General features: G+C 39.2%; 5 protein-coding genes and 1 long non-coding RNA gene across 7 annotated transcripts; 3 read left to right on the top strand and 3 right to left on the bottom strand.

Annotated features, from left to right (window-relative positions):
• Positions 1-755: 755 nt before the first annotated feature.
• On the top strand, positions 756-7,364 carry LOC133847715 (uncharacterized). Its single transcript, XM_062282907.1, has 3 exons — positions 756-2,187; positions 3,730-3,981; positions 5,599-7,364. The coding sequence occupies exons 1-3, from the start codon at positions 922-924 to the stop codon at positions 7,315-7,317; spliced, it is 3,237 nt and encodes a 1,078-aa protein (XP_062138891.1). The 5' UTR covers positions 756-921; the 3' UTR covers positions 7,318-7,364.
• A 44-nt stretch (positions 7,365-7,408) lies between these two features.
• On the bottom strand, positions 7,409-8,878 carry LOC133835129 (epidermal growth factor-like protein). The gene is made up of 3 exons (XM_062265019.1): positions 8,493-8,878; positions 7,894-8,439; positions 7,409-7,523 (listed from the first exon to the last, which is right to left on the bottom strand). The coding sequence occupies exons 1-3, from the start codon at positions 8,810-8,812 to the stop codon at positions 7,427-7,429; spliced, it is 963 nt and encodes a 320-aa protein (XP_062121003.1). The 5' UTR covers positions 8,813-8,878; the 3' UTR covers positions 7,409-7,426.
• Positions 8,879-10,257: 1,379 nt separating this feature from the next.
• On the bottom strand, positions 10,258-14,648 carry LOC133835127 (epidermal growth factor-like protein). 2 transcript variants are annotated; one of them, XM_062265017.1, is made up of 3 exons: positions 14,284-14,648; positions 13,685-14,230; positions 10,258-10,514 (listed from the first exon to the last, which is right to left on the bottom strand). In XM_062265017.1, the coding sequence occupies exons 1-3, from the start codon at positions 14,601-14,603 to the stop codon at positions 10,370-10,372; spliced, it is 1,011 nt and encodes a 336-aa protein (XP_062121001.1). In that variant the 5' UTR covers positions 14,604-14,648; the 3' UTR covers positions 10,258-10,369. The 2 variants fall into 2 exon arrangements, with proteins under 2 accessions (XP_062121001.1, XP_062121002.1); XM_062265018.1 differs by lacking the exon at positions 10,258-10,514 and adding an exon at positions 12,615-12,698.
• Positions 14,649-15,571: 923 nt separating this feature from the next.
• LOC133835122 (tenascin) lies at positions 15,572-18,016 on the top strand. Its single transcript, XM_062265012.1, has 3 exons — positions 15,572-16,020; positions 16,081-16,644; positions 17,389-18,016. Exons 1-3 carry the CDS (start codon positions 15,737-15,739, stop codon positions 17,891-17,893), a joined length of 1,353 nt encoding a protein of 450 aa, XP_062120996.1. The 5' UTR covers positions 15,572-15,736; the 3' UTR covers positions 17,894-18,016.
• Positions 17,389-19,444, bottom strand: LOC133835138 (uncharacterized). The gene is made up of 2 exons (XR_009893518.1): positions 19,213-19,444; positions 17,389-17,907 (listed from the first exon to the last, which is right to left on the bottom strand). It is a non-coding gene; the product is annotated as an uncharacterized LOC133835138 (long non-coding RNA).
• On the top strand, positions 18,183-18,752 carry LOC133835136 (cell death abnormality protein 1). The gene is made up of 2 exons (XM_062265027.1): positions 18,183-18,411; positions 18,478-18,752. The coding sequence occupies exons 1-2, from the start codon at positions 18,245-18,247 to the stop codon at positions 18,683-18,685; spliced, it is 375 nt and encodes a 124-aa protein (XP_062121011.1). The 5' UTR covers positions 18,183-18,244; the 3' UTR covers positions 18,686-18,752.
• Positions 19,445-19,912: the final 468 nt, after the last annotated feature.

Genomic DNA, 19,912 nt, shown 5'->3' on the forward strand with positions numbered 1-19,912 from the left:
TGTTTGTTGAACCCACCATGAAGCAAGACAAGACAACTTCTCCAACAAGCTGCTGATTATGATAAGTTGAGGTCCTTAACATTGAAAATGACATATGAGTTTTAAGATTTCGCTTATCAACCGGTGTCATATATATACATATGTATGTACGTAAAACAAGATTTTTCATCTAATATAAAATTGTCTTGTATTTTCATTTTTATATATACAAATGTCTATAGTCTTCTGTATAAGAAAAAAACCTTTATTTTTAATTATATTTTCAAATCTCTTTCATTAATTTAATTCCATTTAATTTCACAAAGAGTTTTAATTAGCTTTCATTTGTGATTCATAACATGACTACCCTTATTCAAAGCTTTAATCAAAGATTAACTCAATACGTGAATAAGTCCAGTATGTGAAGGAACTTATTGCGGTAGATGCCATGACGTATTTGGACTCTGGAAGTGCTTAAAAGGCTGCCGTAACGCTTGAAATAAATCAGTTTTATATCGGACTACGATAGAAAATTTTGCATGATGGCGCAGAGAAATCGTGTATTTCTCTTCCTTTTTCTGATCCAGCTCTACGTGAGTATCAGCAAGTGCGAGGAGAATAATTCGTGGTGTTTGCCCGATACGGCTATCGAAAACATTACGGAATCTGTGACTGTGGATCACGTTCAAATATTACCAAATGGAATAACAATTACGATTCAAGTGAAGGAAAAAAAATGAAGTTCAAAAGGTAACAATTATTGACAAATAACCGATATTGCTGTGGAATAACTAAAGAATCCTCCTATACAGGCTTTACAAAGGTATAATTCCACTAACTGTAGACCCAAGTGCTCTCCAATTTGTGTTGGGCATTCCACTTGTCAACGAATAACTCATATCAGTCCTCCACAATGTATATGTGACAAGGGCTACTCAGGCAATGGTTGTTTACCACAATGTGAAAAAAACAACTTGTGGCAAAAATACTGTGTGCAACAGTCCAGGAAATTGTGACTGCCTATTGGGATACGTGAGATCGACAGACAATACGACAAACTGCGTTCCTGTATGTCATAATCCGTGTGGAAAATTTCAAAGCTGCGTCGGACCGAACGTCTGTAATTGCACTACAGATTACAAGAAAGATTCACTGGGCCACTGTCATCCAATCTGTAGTAAGAGCTGTAATATTACAAATTTTGAAGTGTGCGTAAAACCAAACGATTGCCAATGTGTCGAGGGTTATGCTAGGGTAGAAAACAAGTGCCAACCTCAATGTCCTCAAAAATGTGGCCTTCATCAAAAATGTGTCAAACCAGAAGTCTGCCTATGCGAAACTAACTACAAATTCGACTATCTTGGAGTCTGTCAGCCAATTTGTTTGGAGGAATGCGGCAAGAACGAAGAGTGTATAAAACCTGGCAATTGCACTTGCAAAGTGGGCTATTGGAAAAATAATAAAACGGAAACGTGTGAGCCTTCCTGCTCGAAAGGCTGCCCAAAACACGGTACCTGTGATGAACCCGAAAAGTGTAAGTGTAATGATGGCTATCAGATGTCCATCTCCGGAAGCTGTGAACCCAAGTGCAATAGCTGTGGCAATTACACGTATTGTGAAGAACCTGAAAAATGTCTTTGCCTCGATGGTTACCATCGACCAACGCCAAGCAGTGATCACTGTGTGCCCACTTGCAAAAATGAGTGTGGACCCCATGCCGAATGCACCAGTCCAAACAACTGCGATTGCCATCCTGGTTACAAGAAGAACGCAACTGGTGAGTGTTTACCTATATGTGCGCCAGAGTGTGAGGAGTTCAGCTATTGCATTAGTCCTGGGACGTGCGCCTGCAAAGATGGTTATCGGGGCGAGGGCAATTATTGTACGCCAATTTGCAGCAACGAGTGTGGAGACAACAGCTACTGTGCCCAGCCAGAGAAATGCGAGTGTTTTCCCGGCTATAATGCCGATGATCAGGATAATCTCAACTGTTCCAGCCCGACTGCCATGTGGATACTCATATTCCTTGGCGTGGTTACAGTTATTGCTCTCATTTGGCTTATTTCATTCATTGTCTATGTTTTCACCAGACGTTGTAAAAAACCCAGCCAATCTAATGAAAAAGACATCGATGGCTCAGATATGCGAAATGTGAATTTGGGTCAAATCGACACCAGCCCCGAAGGCATTGACAACAGCTCCTATTTTTAAACTTGCATAGCATATGTACATATGTAAAATTCAGTACGTACTACAGTTCTCATTGACATCATTTCTATTATAGCAAAAGTATATGTATTGCGCTATACTTACTCTTTATTCACCGCAATGATTCACAAAAACATATATGAAATAAAAACCTCAACTAAATGTGGTGTATTGCAATTAGAAATCATAAATTATATTTATTTGTATTTTATTTTATTAAATTAATCACAGACTTAGCAATGGATTACACTGCTATAATTATTTTTAACAACTGCTGAAACTCTTTCCAAATGTTTATAATTATGTAACAAAACCCTAAGAACATAAAATTTTGCTCACAATAAAATCCACTTTAAAATTTTGGTATGCTATTTTTTACTTATATTTGTATGTTCAAATAAACAATACTATTTGGACAGTTTTTTTAATGTTGAAAAAATACAAACACACAAGTAAATAAATAGTTCACAAAAATAAATGATTCACCATGCGATCATTGGATTTTGTAATATATAATTTAAAAACAATCTCATCACCATTAGAAAGGGATTAATATTTGTTTTTGTTATTTTTATAGCCTCTATCTTAAAGGTTTTCAAACTTTAAGGCAATTGAAATTGTTTCTATCATAAATAACATACAATCCTATAACGTTTTTTTTTATTAACATCAAAAATCATACAGAAACCAAATATAATACTACAGAAATAATAAATTATCACGGAATAATTGATCAAAGGCAAAACAAATTTAATTCTAGAATATGTTCCAGTTGCATGATGTTATTCAGCCTTAAACTTTTAGTTTAATGAATAGTTTTATGACTAATCAGCAAGAGTAGTGACTCAAGTGCATTCCAATAAGCGGAGATTAGAATCCAGATCGATTGCTAATTTGTAAATTTCAAATATCGCAAGCAGCTTCGCGAGCTCTACTTTATCGTATATGTTTATGGTACATACATATGTAAATACTCCGTATGTGCATTTAGTATGTATACATACTATGTCTGGATTATGTGCGTAGCTATCTTTTCTGTTTATGTAATGTAACATACTTGCTATTATCTTAAATTGAATAGCACAATTGGAGTTTTTTGGTTGTTTTGTTTGGTTGTCTTCAAAATTTTCCATTCAGTTAATATTAAATTCTAGGCACATATGCATAAGATAAGAAAACCGACACTAAAATATATTACATAATATTAGTTTCTCGAGCATAATGCACTGATAAAGTGGTGAAATGCAGTCCAAGGTCGTTTTCCCTGGAAATCAAGTATATTAATATTAAAACTGTAAAAAACATAGAAAAAATAATTTTCATCTATCTTCTTCAAATTATATGATTTACTTTTCATATCGCATTTATTCGGAATAAAATAATATTATATTATTTTTAATATTTTACGCATCAAGAATTCGCTCTGGCATTCCTAAACAGAGTAAAGTCTTATCAAGTCGTTTTTAGCTAAAATCTTTCAACGAGAGAGCTGAGCGGATGTCTACTTACAGAAACAAAACTCGCTCAGACTCTATTCTTCAGTTTAGTTTAAAACGCGCTATAGAGCTGTTGAAATCTAGTGAAATGAAAAAAAATATACATTTCTGTATTAGCTTTCTTATTTTTTGCAATTATTTTGCAATAATAAATGCATATGGACATGTTTGCCTTAGACGAGACCAAGTAACATATATGGATGAAGAGCTTGCATATGAAAACGTGCCATACCGAGAAAAAACTTGGTATGGAGGTTATGTTACTAAATCCAGACTTCAATTTAAGTGGGTTCCAAAGGTAAATTTACAAACCGAATCTGAAACATATAAGAAAAGTTGAGTGTGAATGACTGTGAGATATCCGCTATCCATGTTAAATCAAAGCAAAATAGTGCGGTATTTATTTTAAAATATACCGAATTAATGGACTGCAAATGTGTCATAGAGTGTCAGATTGTCAGTTAAAGCGAATTATACCCAAAGTAGTGCGGTATTAATTTAAATATATACTTAATAAATATTCTGCAAAAACAATAAAAATATACCAATAAACTTGATATATTGATATAGTACAACATTCAAAATATAACAAGATGGCAAATAAATTAGATTGTCAGTCAAAGCAATTAAGACCCCTAGTAACCATGTAGGTGGTTTTCCTGATACAAATGTATTTTTTTTAATAACTTATAAAATTTTTATCTGATCGCAAAATTTCAGATATCATAAAGACTACTATGTAATGTAAATACAATGCATATGGGCTCTAAAAAATTTCAAAAAAGTTGTATCGCTATTTCTTATACTCTCTGAGATTTAGATGTTCATACAGACAGACAAACACACGAACATAGCTACATTGTCTCGGTAGTTGACACTGATCAAGAATATATATACGTTATTGTATCGAGATGCCTTCTGTTTATTACAGACCTGAAGCAAAAGTTATACCGTCTGGGTAGCGGGTATAATAATGTACAGAAATTTAAACAAAAGCTGATGCAATTCAAAACGGCAACTGTATTCCTGATAAACATCAATAGTCTATCTAACTTAGCCATGTCCGATGTCCGTCTGACTGTGTAAGATTTCAAAACTAAGAGTTACAAACACAAAATGCGAAGTTATTAACTCTATACTCTTAATGTACCCAGAATAAGATAAGCACAAGAAGGAATATTTGTAGAATAACGTAATAAATTGGGAATTATTAGAAGTTAAAAGATTATAAAAGCATTGGATACTACACTGCGTCAAATCGTCTCGTAGTCAAGCTGTAGAGACGTAAACTGAACGAGGAAGTTGTAACTTCCGGAATTGAAAACAAATAAGAAAGCTATAGTCGAGTGTACTCGACTCGTGAAATACCCGCTACCCATTTTGAATAAAAGCAATATAGTTTGCTGTATTATTCTTAAAATGTATCAAATGGTATATTTGGTATATCGATATAGTACCGCATTCAAAATATACCATAGACGGCACAATATAGTAGGCGTTTTTGTCCATACAAAAGTATTTCTTTAATAGCTTCGACAATTTTTATTTGATCACATTGTATATTGTATAATATATACCGCAGCTTTAGCTTTAAAATTACGAAATTTATTCGATTTTTTTGATTTGCGGGGCGGAAGGGGGCGTGGCAACAATTTGAAACAAACTTGACAAACAAATGCTGTCGAAACAAAGTTATAGGACAGACGAACAGACGGACATGGCTAGATCGTCTCGGCTGTTGATGCTGAACAAGAATATATATACTTTATGGGGTCGGAGATGCCTCTTTATACCTGTTACGTACATTTCCTGCCAGCACAAAGTTATAATACCCTATGGGTAGCGGGTATAATGAGTAATGCGCAATTGCTTCTGTTCATATCCGATATATTCATTTGCACACTTTTTCTTGCAGATCAAATATAAATTTCAAAACTATTATTACTGCTGTGAGGAATATGAAAACATTGAAGTAACGTGTCCCGAGAATAGTTTTTGCTCGACCATATTTGTCAAATGTATGTGCAATGTTGGCTATTCTGGAGATAACTGTACGTTGATCGATTGCGATAATTGCGGGGCGAACATGCACTGCTACTCGCCCAATAAGTGTAAATGCAACACAGGTTACCACAAGATCTATGACGACGATGTCGATTGTGTACCCGAATGCAACCCGCGATGTGGAGCTCATAGCGTCTGCTCCTCTCCCAACAATTGCGAGTGTGAAGTGGGCTACAAGGCGGTTGCGAACGGATACAACTCAACCGATTGTCGTCCAATCTGTGCTGAGGAATGTGGGCCACACAGCAGTTGCACTAGGCCTGGTAAATGTGAATGTGATGAGGGTTGGCATATGACGGATGGCAAATGCCAGCCAGTCTGCAGTTTGAGCTGCCAAGAGCACAGCATTTGTAAGGCTCCGGAATTCTGCGAATGTGTCGAAGGCTACCAGCAGAGGGAACCAGATGTCTGTGTCCCAAGCTGTCCCAAGGGATGCGCCGCCTTTGCTAGGTGTGTGTCGCCCAACCAATGTGAATGCTATGATGGCTATGAGATCACTGCAGAATCAGCGCAAGAGTGTGTGCCAAAGTGTATGCAAGGCTGTCCAAATGGTCGATGCATTGCACCTGAAAAGTGTGCCTGCAACTCTGGCTACCTAATGGGCCCCCAAAGCAGCTGCGAGCCCCAATGCAACCCTGCCTGCCAACACGGGATCTGCACCGGTCCCGACACCTGTGAGTGTGAAGCTGGCTATCGGTTCGCTGCGAACTCTCAACATATTTGTGAGCCGATCTGTGAGCCAAGATGCCAAAATGCCGCCTGCTTGGCACCCCAGATCTGCATCTGTGATATGCACTACGAAATGGACATGTCTGCACCTGGACACGTCTGCAAGCCGAGCTGCCAACTCGAGTGTGTGAATGGCACATGTGTGTCGCCAGATGTGTGCAACTGCTTGCCGGGATACACTGGTCCTACTGTCGAGGGTAACTCCTCCATTTGCCGACCTCACTGCAGCGGAGGTTGTGAAAACGGTGTCTGCACTGCACCCGACACTTGTGTGTGCTTTGCTGGCTACGAGAGCAGCTCGCAGGGATGTCAACGAGTCACGACTAGCAGAACTTTTACTACTTTCATCTCCACCACCACCAGTGATACGCCTCCCTCAGATACTACCGAAGATCTATCCGAATATTGCTCGAGCAGCTGCAAATGCTGGACTGAGCAATCAACTGAGAACGGTGTTAACACTTCGACCAAGTGCTTTAGCAAGTGCATGGATGACTTTGAGAAGGCATGCCTGCATCCCTCCAAGTGTCGCTGCAATAAGTCAACAGGACAGCTACACTGTGATGTCGATGGCTCCAGTGAACTGCGAACGTTTTTCTGTTCTGAGATTATACCAAGAGATGATTTGTCCACCAAGGAAGCTGCCTTAAACGCTTCGACGTCCGACTTAAGCGTTATCAACTGGCCGACAGTCCTAGTTTGGTGTGTTGCCATTACCGTCCTCTTGGCAATGATCTCGACTGTCGCCTATCTCTATCTTAGGCAAGAGGGCCAACAACCTGCACTTTACTCTGCCATTGAGAATGGGAGATTTGAGAATGTGCAGCAAGCAATTGATTAATTAAATATTATTATAAATAATAACAATAATATATATTTTATAACTGTTTTATTTACTGCAAGTTTAACACTAATAAATCATACGTTATCCTGTAAATGTTTTAGTCTCCTTAAACAGGCACACATATCGTCGAATGCTCGTGGTATGTGAAACCGGGATCGCAGATGCATCGATTGCGACTCACGCAGATTCCATTATTGCATTTTCTGGAGGATATATAACATTGAATTAATTATACATAATAATCGTCGTCTAATAAATTCATTTTGATGGTAATTAGATAAATTTAGAATGTCATCATTAGTAAAACTCTAAGACTACTGAGGATACACTCTTTCAATATTATTTGTAACAGAGGTGATAGATAACCCTAGAGCAATATCTAACAAACCTTTGGCAAGCAATTATAGAATTTTCGGATTAGATGACCTAGGCAAAACTAGATGTGAAAATATATGTCAGACATTTAAATTGGTAAAATTTTCTTCCTATTGCAGTTGTAATTCTTGTCAAAATACTGCGCTGTGCCGATTAGTATATGGCATAAATGATTGTTTGTGCTTAACGAATACTCACTGATAGCAATCGGTCTGACAGACGCCATCCTTGAGCGTGTAGCCCGCTCCGCAGTCGCAGATGTTGTTGTCCCGGCAAAGGCCTCCAATGCCACAGTCGGGATCACAGACGGGCTGGCAGCCATTATTGTCGGTCAGCTGATAGCCCTTCGCACAGCTGCAGGTCTCCGGCTCGGTGCAATTGTGGCGTCCGTTGTTGCTGCAGCCGCTGCTGCAGATGGGACGACAGAAGCGACGCGTTTCGTCCAACGTATAGCCCGGATCGCATTGGCAACTGCCGTCAAGGAAGCAACGACCATTCTGACAGCCCAACGGGCAGGCAAAGACACAGTCTCCATTATCATTCTTCACGAATCCCTCGAAGCAATCGCACTCGCCGGGCATACGACATACCCCGTTCAGGCAGCCACAAATCGGACGACAAACAGTAACGCCGAGATGCCGTATGGCAATGGTGCCGGTGCAACAGACCTCAATGTTGGCCAGCTTGTTGGCCATATCTGATGATATGATATTTGCCAACGGATACTTGTTCACCATATCGACCCTAAGCAGAGTAAAATATAAATATCACATCTAAAGTGTACGAATCGTACTTACGGCACCCAAATGCGGCACCTGTGATGCTCACGATCCGTGACTGACTCGTGAGCACGCACCAAGTACTCACGACTCAGCGGCTGCTGTTGGTCATTGTCCACTTGGTTGTAGTTTCCGCCTGGTCGCTGATAAGGCGTCTGTGGGGGCAGCTGCTGCCTATTGCCGTTGCCGCCACCTGAATAGTATCGAGATTCTTGTCCCGCTCCTCGCCGATTGTCATAACGCTGCTCGTACTCCGAGTAGCTGGTCACATTCAGAGCAATGCTGGCCAGGCACAGCATTATCATTAGCCACTGACAACGCAAATTCAGTGCGCACATTTCCACATACCAATCTCAACACAGTTGTTGCTCGCGAATCACTCGCTAAATTCAAACTAAATTCTTATGTTCCGCTGCTGTTCCACTGCCCTAATAATTCCAAAAGCCGCTTATCAGTTGTTTTCTGTTCCACATTCAAAGCATTTCGGAAATACTTACTATATACATATTATACAAATGCCTCGATCCTCTCAGCAAACAACCTTGCGAAAGCCGAGCAGTAGTTTCTTGAGTAAAGAGAGCGCAATTTACTTATTTATGTTAATAGTTAAAGTATTTATTTTTTATTTTGTTAATTGTTAATAATTTATCAAAATTATTGATAAGTAGTAGAGCTAGTACAATACATTACAATGATTATTTATTACTACGCAGAAATAAAATTAAAATTAATTCGAAGTGCACACTAAATTGCCTAATTTCTATTCAACTTTCAATGCAATGATTTTTATATGGAATTTGAGGAATATTACTACAAAATTATGGCAACATATTAACAATTTTATTTATTTATTTTTTTGTTATCATCCTGAATATACAACTTAGAGATGGAAAAGTATGCCGTTATTTAATATTTCTTCTCCTATAATATATAGTAATGTACATAAAATAAAATAAGAAACATATTTCGAAATTTTGATATCTTCAAACTGTTTCGTTTGATCGCATAGTTCTTCTCTTTATTTCCGTCTCTCTCTCTCTTCTCTCTCTCTCTCTCTCTCTCTCTCTCTCTCTGTCCATCTCTTATTCTGACACTCTTTTTTTCTTCTCCTTTCCTCACAGCCAGAATGTTGAAGTACTCTTAATTCGAGTGGTACGCAGCCTCTTGCTAATAATTCTTTAATTTAAAGCCCGTCCTCTTATCGCTGTTTTCCTCCCAGAGCACATTGGGCCGGATTGCCGATTTGGTGGCATAAAGTCCAAAATTTTATGGGAGAAAATCTTAAATTTAATTTTATATATTTAAACAAGATATTTAAACTAGATTGAAAGTATCAATAAATATTTTTTTTCAAAAATGCAGCCCTGCAATTTTTACAAATGTTTAAAATGAGGTGATTGAACACCTGATTTTTGTGACAAAATTGACGGTAAACTTTTGGTGACTTTGTGCGCTTGGCAAATCCAAACGAAAGAAAAATTATATATTTTGTAAAATGGATATTGAAGTTGGAGGTATGTAAATTAAGAATAATAAACACAGTTTGTGTGATAATTTGTTAAACGTTATATATGTATACTGTTTTGTGTTGTTCAAAGAAAACAAAAATCCAACAAAAGTATTCGTCTTGTGTAGACAAAAAAAAACTGTTCTGCGTATTTGTGCGGTGTGTAATTTATATTAATCATTCCCGACTTCGGCTGTCGACATTGTCAACTACAAAAAAGCGTGACAATCGCTCATCCTGTGAAAGCGATTGTTATTTGTGAGTTTAAAATAACATACTACAACTTAACAGGTCTAAATACTCAACGAAAAGTATAAGGCATTTAGTGTATAGCTGCTTGCCTTTAGATATCTTAAGCGCTAGGTAACAGTCAAGTTAATGTAATAGTTTAGAAATGAATATAGAACCACCTACGTTTAGATAAAATAAATTTCCTAGTAACAGGCACACATATTGTGGATTGCTCGTGGTATGTAAAGCCGGGATCGCAGATGCATCGATTGCGGCTCACGCAGATTCCATTATTGCATTTTCTGGAGGAAATATGAAATTGAATAAATTGTATATAATCGCTTACTAAAATTATTTTGATAGTAAAACTCTTAAACTATTAAAAATTGGCTTTGTCATTTAACTTTGGATAATATTTGTAACATAATAGCGGCGATGGATAAACCTAAAGTAATATCGGGAAAACATTTAGCAAGCATTTCAAGAATTTTGGGATTATTTGACCTAGGCAAAACTGTATTGGTAGACTCAAGCCGCGGCATAAATAAATACATTAGAAATAATATACTTTAGGGAACACTTTTATTTTTAACACATGGACACCATTTGAAAACAAGTAAAAAAGCTAGTGTACTCGACTTCCAAGTCGAGACACGACCCGCTACGCATTTTCAATAAAACTGTACTATACCCCAAAAAATACTAAAATATACAAATTAATATATCGATATACATATAGAGTAAAATATCATATAGAGTAAAATATATAGCGGACTGTCAGTCAAAGCATCTAAAGCCCTAGTAGGCTTTTTAGACCCGCTACCAATAGGGTATTATAAGTTTGTGTCGGCAGGAAATATATGTAACAGGTTGAAGGAGGCATCTGCGACCCTATAAAGTATATATATTCTTGATCAGCGCCCCCTGGCGACTCTCCGCAGGTACACACTGAAGCCTTTGGATGTAAACCACAGCCACTACAGTACTCGTCGGAGGGCCACAACCCCGCGAACTTTGTCCATCCTGGCACGAGTCGATCAGTCAGCGTAGCACAGCATCCCACTCCACGTGGTCAAATGCTCCTTTGAAGTCCACGAAGATTTCGAGTACATATCTTGCCGGCCTGGTGTCGACAGTACTCCTACAAATACAAATTGCCATCGGCTGACCATGATACCCTCATGCACCTTACCAATAACTGGTAGCAGACATATACCACGATAAGAGCCAGGATCGCTCCTGTCCTTATCGGGCCCCTTAAGCAGTGGCACAACGCGTGGGTGTTTCCACTTAGAAGGAAAATGTTCTTCGACTAAACAGCGGGAATACAACGCTCTAAGATGCTGAGGAATAGCACACCATACCTCCTTGCATATCACTCCAGTGATGCCGTCCATGATGCCGTTCGTACTCATCGAGTATAAGCCGATGCACATCTGGGAAGGCAATCGTGGCATGTTACGACTGGCTCGTACATTCAACCATAGGGACATCCGCAGGACAGTAGCAAGTCGCTGTCACGACGACGAGTATTCTGTAGCCGCCGCCTCAGTCTTCTGACCTCTCGGCGCTTCGTACGGTATTTGTCGGTATTCCACCAGACCACTTTCCGAACGACTCTCGGCTGCCTGCGTCTAGTGAACGCGTTGCAGACATCTGGTCGTCAATGGACATCTCCGTGTAGTTCTGCGGGAATTCCTCAAGCTTGCATACAAGCTCACCGCGGAACGACTGCCGACGGGCAATGAAGAAGTTTCAGGACAGAACAGGAGCATCGCTCTCGACACAGATCAGGTTGTGGTTACTGAGGTCCCACTCGTCCACTCTTCAGTCATATTTGGCCCACATAGACGTTGGATCCACTTAGTCAGCAGCTCACCATGTGGGTGGTTCAAGTCGCCACCAGCACGCTCGAGGGATTTACTGAACCACACTACGTTCGCATCCAAGCCAAAGAAAACCGGACTTCTACCAGCAAGTAGTACCACGGAATCTAAGTACGCAATGTACGGCTCCAACTCAGTGTTGGCAATATACGGAGCTCAGAAAGATTGAGTGAAATCTTCCAGTGACACTCACGCATACGCCAAAGTCCGTGATGACCAACTCAATCGGTATGCAGAAGGCATCCGGGTCCGCCAAAAAGATGGCAGCCTTCGAACGCCGATCAAAAAACACGCATCCCGGACGGAATGCCCGTAATGCGGTGGAATCTGTGGATAAACGGTTCCTGCACCAAAGCGAACATGTGGCGGGAGTCTCGCACCCAAACTATAAGTTTAATGGTAGCGGTTCGACCTTGACCACAATTAGCTTGATGAAGCTAAACATCTTTGCATTTAGCTCGCACCCTCGCTAAGGACGCACAATATATTGAGCATATCTCCGACAGCATATAATGCCACGGGGCTTGCACATTTCGACGCAACATGGCCGGTCTGCCCGCATTGACGGCATACTTCGCTTTTCAAGTGCCATCTTAGAGACTATAAGAGATAGAGATATAATGACAGTATTTGTTATATTGTCACGTATATCAAGTTTGTTTCAAATTGTTGCGTAATTTAAAAGCTAGAGTCTCGAATTTTGGTATATACAATAATAACTATAGTCTTTGTGATTCCTGGTTGCGATCAGCTAAAAATTGTCGAAGATATTAAGGAAATACTTTTGTATGGGCAAAAACGCCTACTTACTAGGGGCTTAGTTGCTTTGGCTGACAATCTGCTATATTTTGCAGTATTTGATATATTTGGAATGTGGTACTATATGGATTTGTCAAATATACCATTTGGTATATGTTTAGTAGTTTTTAAATATATTATTTTGGTACATTATCAGAAAAATACTGCATTATTTTGCTTTTATTCAAAATGGGTAGCGGATATCTGACAGTCGAGCACACTCGACTGCAGCTTTCTTACTTGTTTGCAATACAAAAGCATCTTTTAAAGAACTTCTACAATTTTTATCTGATTTTAGGGAGTCAAAAACTCCAGAGTATAAAAAAAAACTCTTATTATACGATTATTTTGATTCGAAGAAGTGGGCGTTGCCGAAAATTTTATCAGCGTGCAAAAGTTACAAATGTCATTGGAAAAAAAATAATAGCTTTATATCTTATAGTCTCTGAGATCTAAGTGTTCATACGGACAGATGGATACCCTCACAGATAAACAGACGGACACGGCTATACCGTCTAGGCTGTTTTTGTCGATCAAGAATATTGTGACAGCAATCGCATAATATTATTGCTGAACTGATAAGTGCTTACCTGCTTACACAAAAGAATCTTCTGATTCCTAAAAATCTATTAATTAAATCGAAATGGACTAATATATAGCAGGCGTTTAAATAAGGTAAATTGAATTTAGTTTTCTCCGTAGTGCACTTAATTGTAGTTGGAAGTATCGTTTTTTTGTGCGGATTAGTATATAACTTAAATGACTGTCTGTGCTTAGCGAATACTCACTGATAGCAACCGGCCTGACAGACGCCATCCTTGAGCGTGTAGCCCGCTCCGCAGTCACAGATGTTGTTGTCCCGGCAAAGGCCTCCAATGCCACAGTCGGGATCACAGACGGGCTGGCAGCCATTATTGTCGGTCAGCTGATAGCCCTTCGCACAGCTGCAAGTCTCCGGCTCGGTGCAATTGTGGCGTCCGTTGTTGCTGCAGCCGCTGCTGCAGATGGGACGACAGAAGCGACGCGTTTCATCCAACGTATAGCCCGGATCGCATTGGCAACTGCCGTCAAGGAAGCAACGACCATTCTGACAGCCCAACGGGCAGGCAAAGACACAGTCTCCATTGTCGTTCTTCACGAATCCCTCGAAGCAATCGCACTCGCCGGGCATGCGACAAACACCGTTCAGGCAGCCACAAATCGGACGACAAACAGTAACGCCGAGATGCCGTATGGCAATGGTGCCGGTGCAACAGACCTCAATGTTGGCCAGCTTGTTGGCCATATCTGATGATATTATATTTGCCAACGGATACTTGTTCACCATATCGACCCTAAGCAGAGTATAACATAAATATCACATCTAAAGTGTACGAATCGTACTTACGGCACCCAAATGCGGCACCTGTGATGCTCACGATCCGTGACTGACTCGTGAGCACGCACCAAGTACTCACGACTCAGCGGCTGCTGTTGGTCATTGTCCACTTGGTTGTAGTTTCCGCCTAGTCGCTGATAAGGCGTCTGTGGGGGCAGCTGCTGCCTATTGCCGTTGCCGCCACCTGAATAGTATCGAGATTCTTGTCCCGCTCCTCGCCGATTGTCATAACGCTGCTCGTACTCCGAGTAGCTGGTCACATTCAGAGCAATGCTGGCTAGGCACAGCATTATCATTAGCCACTGACAACGCAAGTTCAGTGAGCACATTTCCACATACCAATCTCAACACAGTTGTTGCTCGCGAATCACTCGCTAAATTGAAACTAAATTCTTATGTTCCGCCACTGTTCGACTGCCCTAATAATTCCAAAAGCCGCTTATCAGGTGTTTTCTGTTCCACAGTCAAAGCATTTCGGAAATACTTACTATATACATATGCCTCGATCCTCTCAGCAAACAACCTTGCGAAAGCCGAGTACAGAGAACGCAATTTGCTTATTTAATAGTGAAGGTATTTATTTTTTATTTTTGTTTGCGATATATTTTTATGTATATGTATATATATATATATATATATATATATATATATTACTACGCAGAAAATAAAACTAAAATTAATTCGAAGTGCACACTAAATTGCCTAATTTATACACAATCTTCAATGCAATGATTTTTATGAGAAGTTTAAAGAAGATTATTACAAAATTATGGCGACATTAAATATATGTTATCATTCTGCATATACAACTTAGAGATGGTAAAGTATGCCGTTATTTAATATTTCTTTATTTTGACAAAGCAGTATTCTAGCTTTTTTTTATTTCAAATGAAATTTTTAATACAAATCAATTTCTTTGCTTATTTATTTTTTTAAGTCATTTGTATCATTCGTAATTTAGAATTTTATATAAATTTCCAGATATATATTCAACTTTGATATTTTTAAACTGTTTCATTACATCTCATATGCAGTTCTATTCATAAGATGTGAGTCTTCTCCTATAATATATAGTAATGTACATAAAATAAAATAATAAACATATTTCGAAATTTGATGTCTTCAAACTTCTTCGCCTAGTTCTTCTCTTTATTTCCGTCTCTCTCTTTTTCACTCTGTCCATCTCTTATTCTATCACTATTTCGTATTCTTCTCCTCTCCTCACAGGCAGCATGTTCGAAGTACTCTTAATTCGAGTGGTACGCAGCCTCTCGCTAATAATGCTTTAATTAAAAGCCCGTCCTCTTATCGCTGTTTTCCTCCCAGAGCAGCGATTAGGCGCTGACCCGTTTCTCTAACTTGCCTGTCGCCGGAACAACAGTAAACAACTGCGAGTTGAACGTTGCAGAGCGGCAACGTTGCGTACGAGTTAAAACAGAAAAAGGAAAAAGTAGTATTAGAAATGGGAAAATTGCTACATAAGCTGGCCATACAGGTCAGTTTGATGTTGATGTTCATCTGCCTGATGCAAGCCTTGGACTTTCACGAGCAGCAGTTGCAGCAACAGACGCTGGACGAGCAGCTGCGCCTGCAACACCAGCAACAGATGCAGCAACAGCAGCGCGAGCAGCAGCTGCTACTGCGTCACGCCTCCACGACAACAACACGTAAACCCTATGTGATACCCCAAGGTCTGTCGCTGCCACAACGCGGAATAAATCCGCCGAAATGTTTCCGGGAAGTGCCGTAAGTCGAGACGCATGTGAAGACGAACGATAACTACTATAACATGGTGTCTATGGTTAGTGCTGTGTTCTTTCAGTACGACAAGGATGTGAAAATCGTTGGCAACAGCACCATCGATCGGTACTTCAATGTGATCGAGGTCTGCTGCAAGGGCTGGCGGCGTTACGAGTATGATTGGAGCAGATGTGTTCCGGATTGCGGCGATCGTTGCCAGGAGAATGGTTTTTGCTTGCCAGGCGGTCGCTGTCAGTGCTTCAATGACTTTGTGCTCAACTATCGCAACAATTGTGTGCCCACCTGTCCGCTAGGCTGTCCCCATGGCCAGTGCTTTTTGAATGGCACTTGCAGATGCGACAAGGGCTTCGAGCTGGACGGCTCGAAACGCTTCTGCCAGCCACAGTGCAACACCACTTGTGGCCACAACGAGATCTGCATGGAGCCCGGCAAATGTGTCTGTGCCGAGGGCTATGCCAGAGGATTGCGTGAATCCGATTCCCTGGGCTGCCAGCCCATGTGTATTCCCGACTGCGGTTATGGACATTGTGTAGCACCAAATCAATGCGAATGCTTTCCGAACTACAAAAAGCGTGAAAATCGCTCATCCTGTGAAAGCGATTGTTATTAGTGAGTTTAAAATAACATTCTATAACTAAACAGGTTTAAATACTCAATGAAAAGTATAAGGTATTTGGTGTAGAGCTGCTTGCCTTTAGATATATTAAGCGCTAGGCAACATTCAGGTTTAAAAATGAAAACAGAAGCAGCAACGTGTATATAACATAAATGCCCCAGTAACAAAGTGCTTTAAAAAGAATAGAAAGCTACAAAGATTTATGTACAAAATATTTTTCAAACCAATAGAAAATTGGTTTTGTTGACTGAGAACAGCAACTTATTTGTTTTGTGGCATTATGTGAAATAGATCAATTTAAATGTTTTAAAGAGGACCAAATCATCAGTATTAAAATATTAATTCGTAAAGAAAACGTCCGCCACTCAGACAGACTGACAAATATAATACAAAGACCATAACAACTTTGAATTTACTATTTATATTGCATTTTATGCTAGTTATATTTTATCTTACCAAGGATATTCTCTCATCCTTTTATTGAATATTGTTTTGTTTTAAGAGTAATTTCCGCATAGTTAACATAAAATGGAAAATCTTCAGTTCCAAAAAAAGTAATTTGTAAAAAAAACTTCAATCCCATAAAGAAACAGACAAATGGACTCACGTATATCAATATTTACAGCACATCAAAAATATTTGCTTATTAGTAATTTGTTAATTTGATTAAGTCATATATAATTTACCTTATTAACAACACACTACTGATATTAATTGTCTTCATCCTCTTCATTTAGTCGATGTGAGAATGGCTTCTGTGCAAATCGCACAACCTGTGTGTGTCAAAATGGCTATCGATACGATCAGAACACGACCAGCTGCCTGCCGGACTGTGGAGACGACTGTGAAAATGGGGTTTGCATTTCCCCGGGAAATTGTCGCTGCTTCAATGGCTATGTGAGGAATCGACAGCGTTGTGAGGCGGTCTGTGATCGTGGCTGCGGCTTCTATGGCCGATGCATTGCACCCAATGTGTGCGGTTGTGCCGTTGTTCCAGGCCCCTTCAGCAGCTACCAGAGATGCGAAAATGGCTATTGCAATGCCGAGGGACACTGTCGCTGTGTGGTGGGCAAGACTCGATTCATTGACATGTGCATGTCCCCGGATGCGGTTACCACATATGCTGCCATGAATCCGCCGCGGGTGAATGCCTCGTTGATGCACGAGTTCGATCTTCTGCTGGGCAGGCACTTTACACTGGGTGGCGTCGACATGTATCACTCTTCCATGTGGTGGGTGTAATGTGGAGCGATAAGCTATAAACTATAAATGTAAATCCAAATACGCATAATTAATATTTACGTTTTCGAAGTCAAGCATAAAAGAAAACGTTGTCTTGAAATTGAAATACAAACTAAAACAATATACAGCGCTTGTTATCAGCATCCCAACAGCATTGGCGTAGCTGAAAGGGCGACAGCTCGCAGTCAAGTGTAATCCCCTCTTGTGCGACACCACTGCCCAAAAATATACTCGTTATTATCTAGCCACGAGTCTACATCAGTTCAGTTTCTTCTCTATAAATGCTGCGTCTACAGCGACAACAGTTCAGTTTAAAACGCGAACGCGACAGTTTTACAGACAGACAGAGAAATGGTCGCGCCATATACATTAATCGGACTGCTGATCGGCTGTCTAGCATTGGAATTACCTTGGCAGACACATGGCCAATTCTGGAAGAACTCGCAGAATCAACATCAGAGCTGGGAGCGGGAGATGATTGCATTACGCGATTCGGGAATTTGCTACAAGACTCAAGTGTAGATACCGTCCAAAGAACTATACATCTACATCAAAGCATTCCTCTCAAGATCATAATTTTGCAGTGTTGAGACCTTAAATCCCGAGCTCAGACAACGACAAATCTCCTACTGCTGTGACGGTTATCGCAATCGGGGCACCTCGAAAATACTCAAATGCGAGCCCATCTGTGAGGAGGATTGCTCCAATGGTGTCTGTATTGCACCTGGAAACTGTGAGTGTGCTCCAGGATTTTATAGAGAGCTGGCTCGTTGCCGCATATATGGCGACTAACATTGACCGCGAATAGTAAACTATTTAAATATATATAATAAAATTAAAGTCTGCTATCGAACATTTATTTTTGTGTTGTTGGAATACAAACCCAGAACTATACTTAGCAAGTGTATTCTTGACTTTCGTGATACCACGAGAGCCGGCATTGCTCATTGCTTTTTATTCTTATTGAATAAAGTTTTCACAACAGTCTCCAACATTGAAATTTAAAAATTTTGATTTGGAGTATACAAAACAAAGGGCATAGAAAAAATTTCAAATTTTAATTCATAATAAATTATTCAAATGTATTTGACTAATGCGATCACGATTAGATATTGGACACAGCAGGTCGATAGAATTAAAACATTATGCGTAGTAACTGCAAATGAAAATTAAACTTAGATCAATTAACATTATGTAGTAATTCACTTCTTAAGCTACTGAGCAATTTTGATGTAGGTGATTAAACAGCTTGATAATTTTAACATAACCGCACAGTGGTTGGTTTTTGTAAAATCCATTGTGAAAATCAAATATTTTACTTACCGAACTCGACAAAACCTTTAATGCAGTTAAATTCGTTAAGCTAATTAAATGTTTAAGTTTTCACACAATCATTTAATCTATTTACGATAATTTCATAGTTAAACAATTCATTAATGTTTTGAAAAGTGAACAAAAATACCGAAAAGCTGCATGGTAGGCCTAAAAACATTTGTTCTTAAAACATAAAATTTTTTACTAAAGTTTTTATATAGGTACCGATTGGGTAGAATGGTATTATAACTTTATGTCTACAGGAAATGTGTGTAACCTCTTAAAATATATATTTTTTTTAAAATATACATATTTTTAGTGTTTCGCCAATCCTACTTCTGTACTCGAAATTAGAAAAAAATCGAAGAGCCATCCTAATTTTAAAGTTACATACATACAATAACACTTACAGTATTTATGATAAAAATATAAATCTCAGAAGCTATAATGTACTGCAATAAATGGCTGCTGCTGTCTGTCTTTGTTGTTTTGTTTGCGAGTCTGGTATATTTAACTCTAAACTAATTCAACTCTAACTCTAAACTAATGAATAAAACATAATATTATTGTTATTGCTACAAGTTTTTAAATAAGGTAAAGTAAAATCTATGCTTAATAAATTGATAATAATTGATAACTTTATTAAAATGCCCCCACACGATTAATTAATAGAGTCAAAATTTCAATAGGATGAATGAAATGATA

The sequence above is a fragment of the Drosophila sulfurigaster genome, chromosome 2L, assembly GCF_023558435.1.
Source record: "Drosophila sulfurigaster albostrigata strain 15112-1811.04 chromosome 2L, ASM2355843v2, whole genome shotgun sequence".
Lineage (NCBI taxonomy): Eukaryota > Metazoa > Arthropoda > Insecta > Diptera > Drosophilidae > Drosophila > Drosophila sulfurigaster.

What these genes read in the sequence shown, in the direction of transcription:
- LOC133835127 (XM_062265017.1), bottom strand. Translation starts at nt 14,603, where the DNA reads ATGTGCTCACTGAACTTGCGTTGTCAGTGGCTAATGATAATGCTGTGC. An exon ending in AGGTGCCGCATTTGGGTGCC is followed by an intron (nt 14,231 to 14,283) that starts GTAAGTACGATT and finishes TACTCTGCTTAG; the next exon opens with GGTCGATATGGTGAACAAGT. An exon ending in TGTCAGGCCGGTTGCTATCA is followed by an intron (nt 10,515 to 13,684) that starts GTGAGTATTCGC and finishes TATTTCCTCCAG; the next exon opens with AAAATGCAATAATGGAATCT.
- LOC133835122 (XM_062265012.1), top strand. Translation starts at nt 15,737, where the DNA reads ATGGGAAAATTGCTACATAAGCTGGCCATACAGGTCAGTTTGATGTTG. An exon ending in AAATGTTTCCGGGAAGTGCC is followed by an intron (nt 16,021 to 16,080) that starts GTAAGTCGAGAC and finishes GTCTATGGTTAG; the next exon opens with TGCTGTGTTCTTTCAGTACG. An exon ending in TGTGAAAGCGATTGTTATTA is followed by an intron (nt 16,645 to 17,388) that starts GTGAGTTTAAAA and finishes CTCTTCATTTAG; the next exon opens with TCGATGTGAGAATGGCTTCT.
- LOC133847715 (XM_062282907.1), top strand. Translation starts at nt 922, where the DNA reads ATGGTTGTTTACCACAATGTGAAAAAAACAACTTGTGGCAAAAATACT. An exon ending in TTGACAACAGCTCCTATTTT is followed by an intron (nt 2,188 to 3,729) that starts TAAACTTGCATA and finishes TCTATTCTTCAG; the next exon opens with TTTAGTTTAAAACGCGCTAT. An exon ending in AATTTAAGTGGGTTCCAAAG is followed by an intron (nt 3,982 to 5,598) that starts GTAAATTTACAA and finishes TTTTTCTTGCAG; the next exon opens with ATCAAATATAAATTTCAAAA.
- LOC133835136 (XM_062265027.1), top strand. Translation starts at nt 18,245, where the DNA reads ATGGTCGCGCCATATACATTAATCGGACTGCTGATCGGCTGTCTAGCA. An exon ending in ATTTGCTACAAGACTCAAGT is followed by an intron (nt 18,412 to 18,477) that starts GTAGATACCGTC and finishes ATAATTTTGCAG; the next exon opens with TGTTGAGACCTTAAATCCCG.
- LOC133835129 (XM_062265019.1), bottom strand. Translation starts at nt 8,812, where the DNA reads ATGTGCGCACTGAATTTGCGTTGTCAGTGGCTAATGATAATGCTGTGC. An exon ending in AGGTGCCGCATTTGGGTGCC is followed by an intron (nt 8,440 to 8,492) that starts GTAAGTACGATT and finishes TACTCTGCTTAG; the next exon opens with GGTCGATATGGTGAACAAGT. An exon ending in TGTCAGACCGATTGCTATCA is followed by an intron (nt 7,524 to 7,893) that starts GTGAGTATTCGT and finishes TATATCCTCCAG; the next exon opens with AAAATGCAATAATGGAATCT.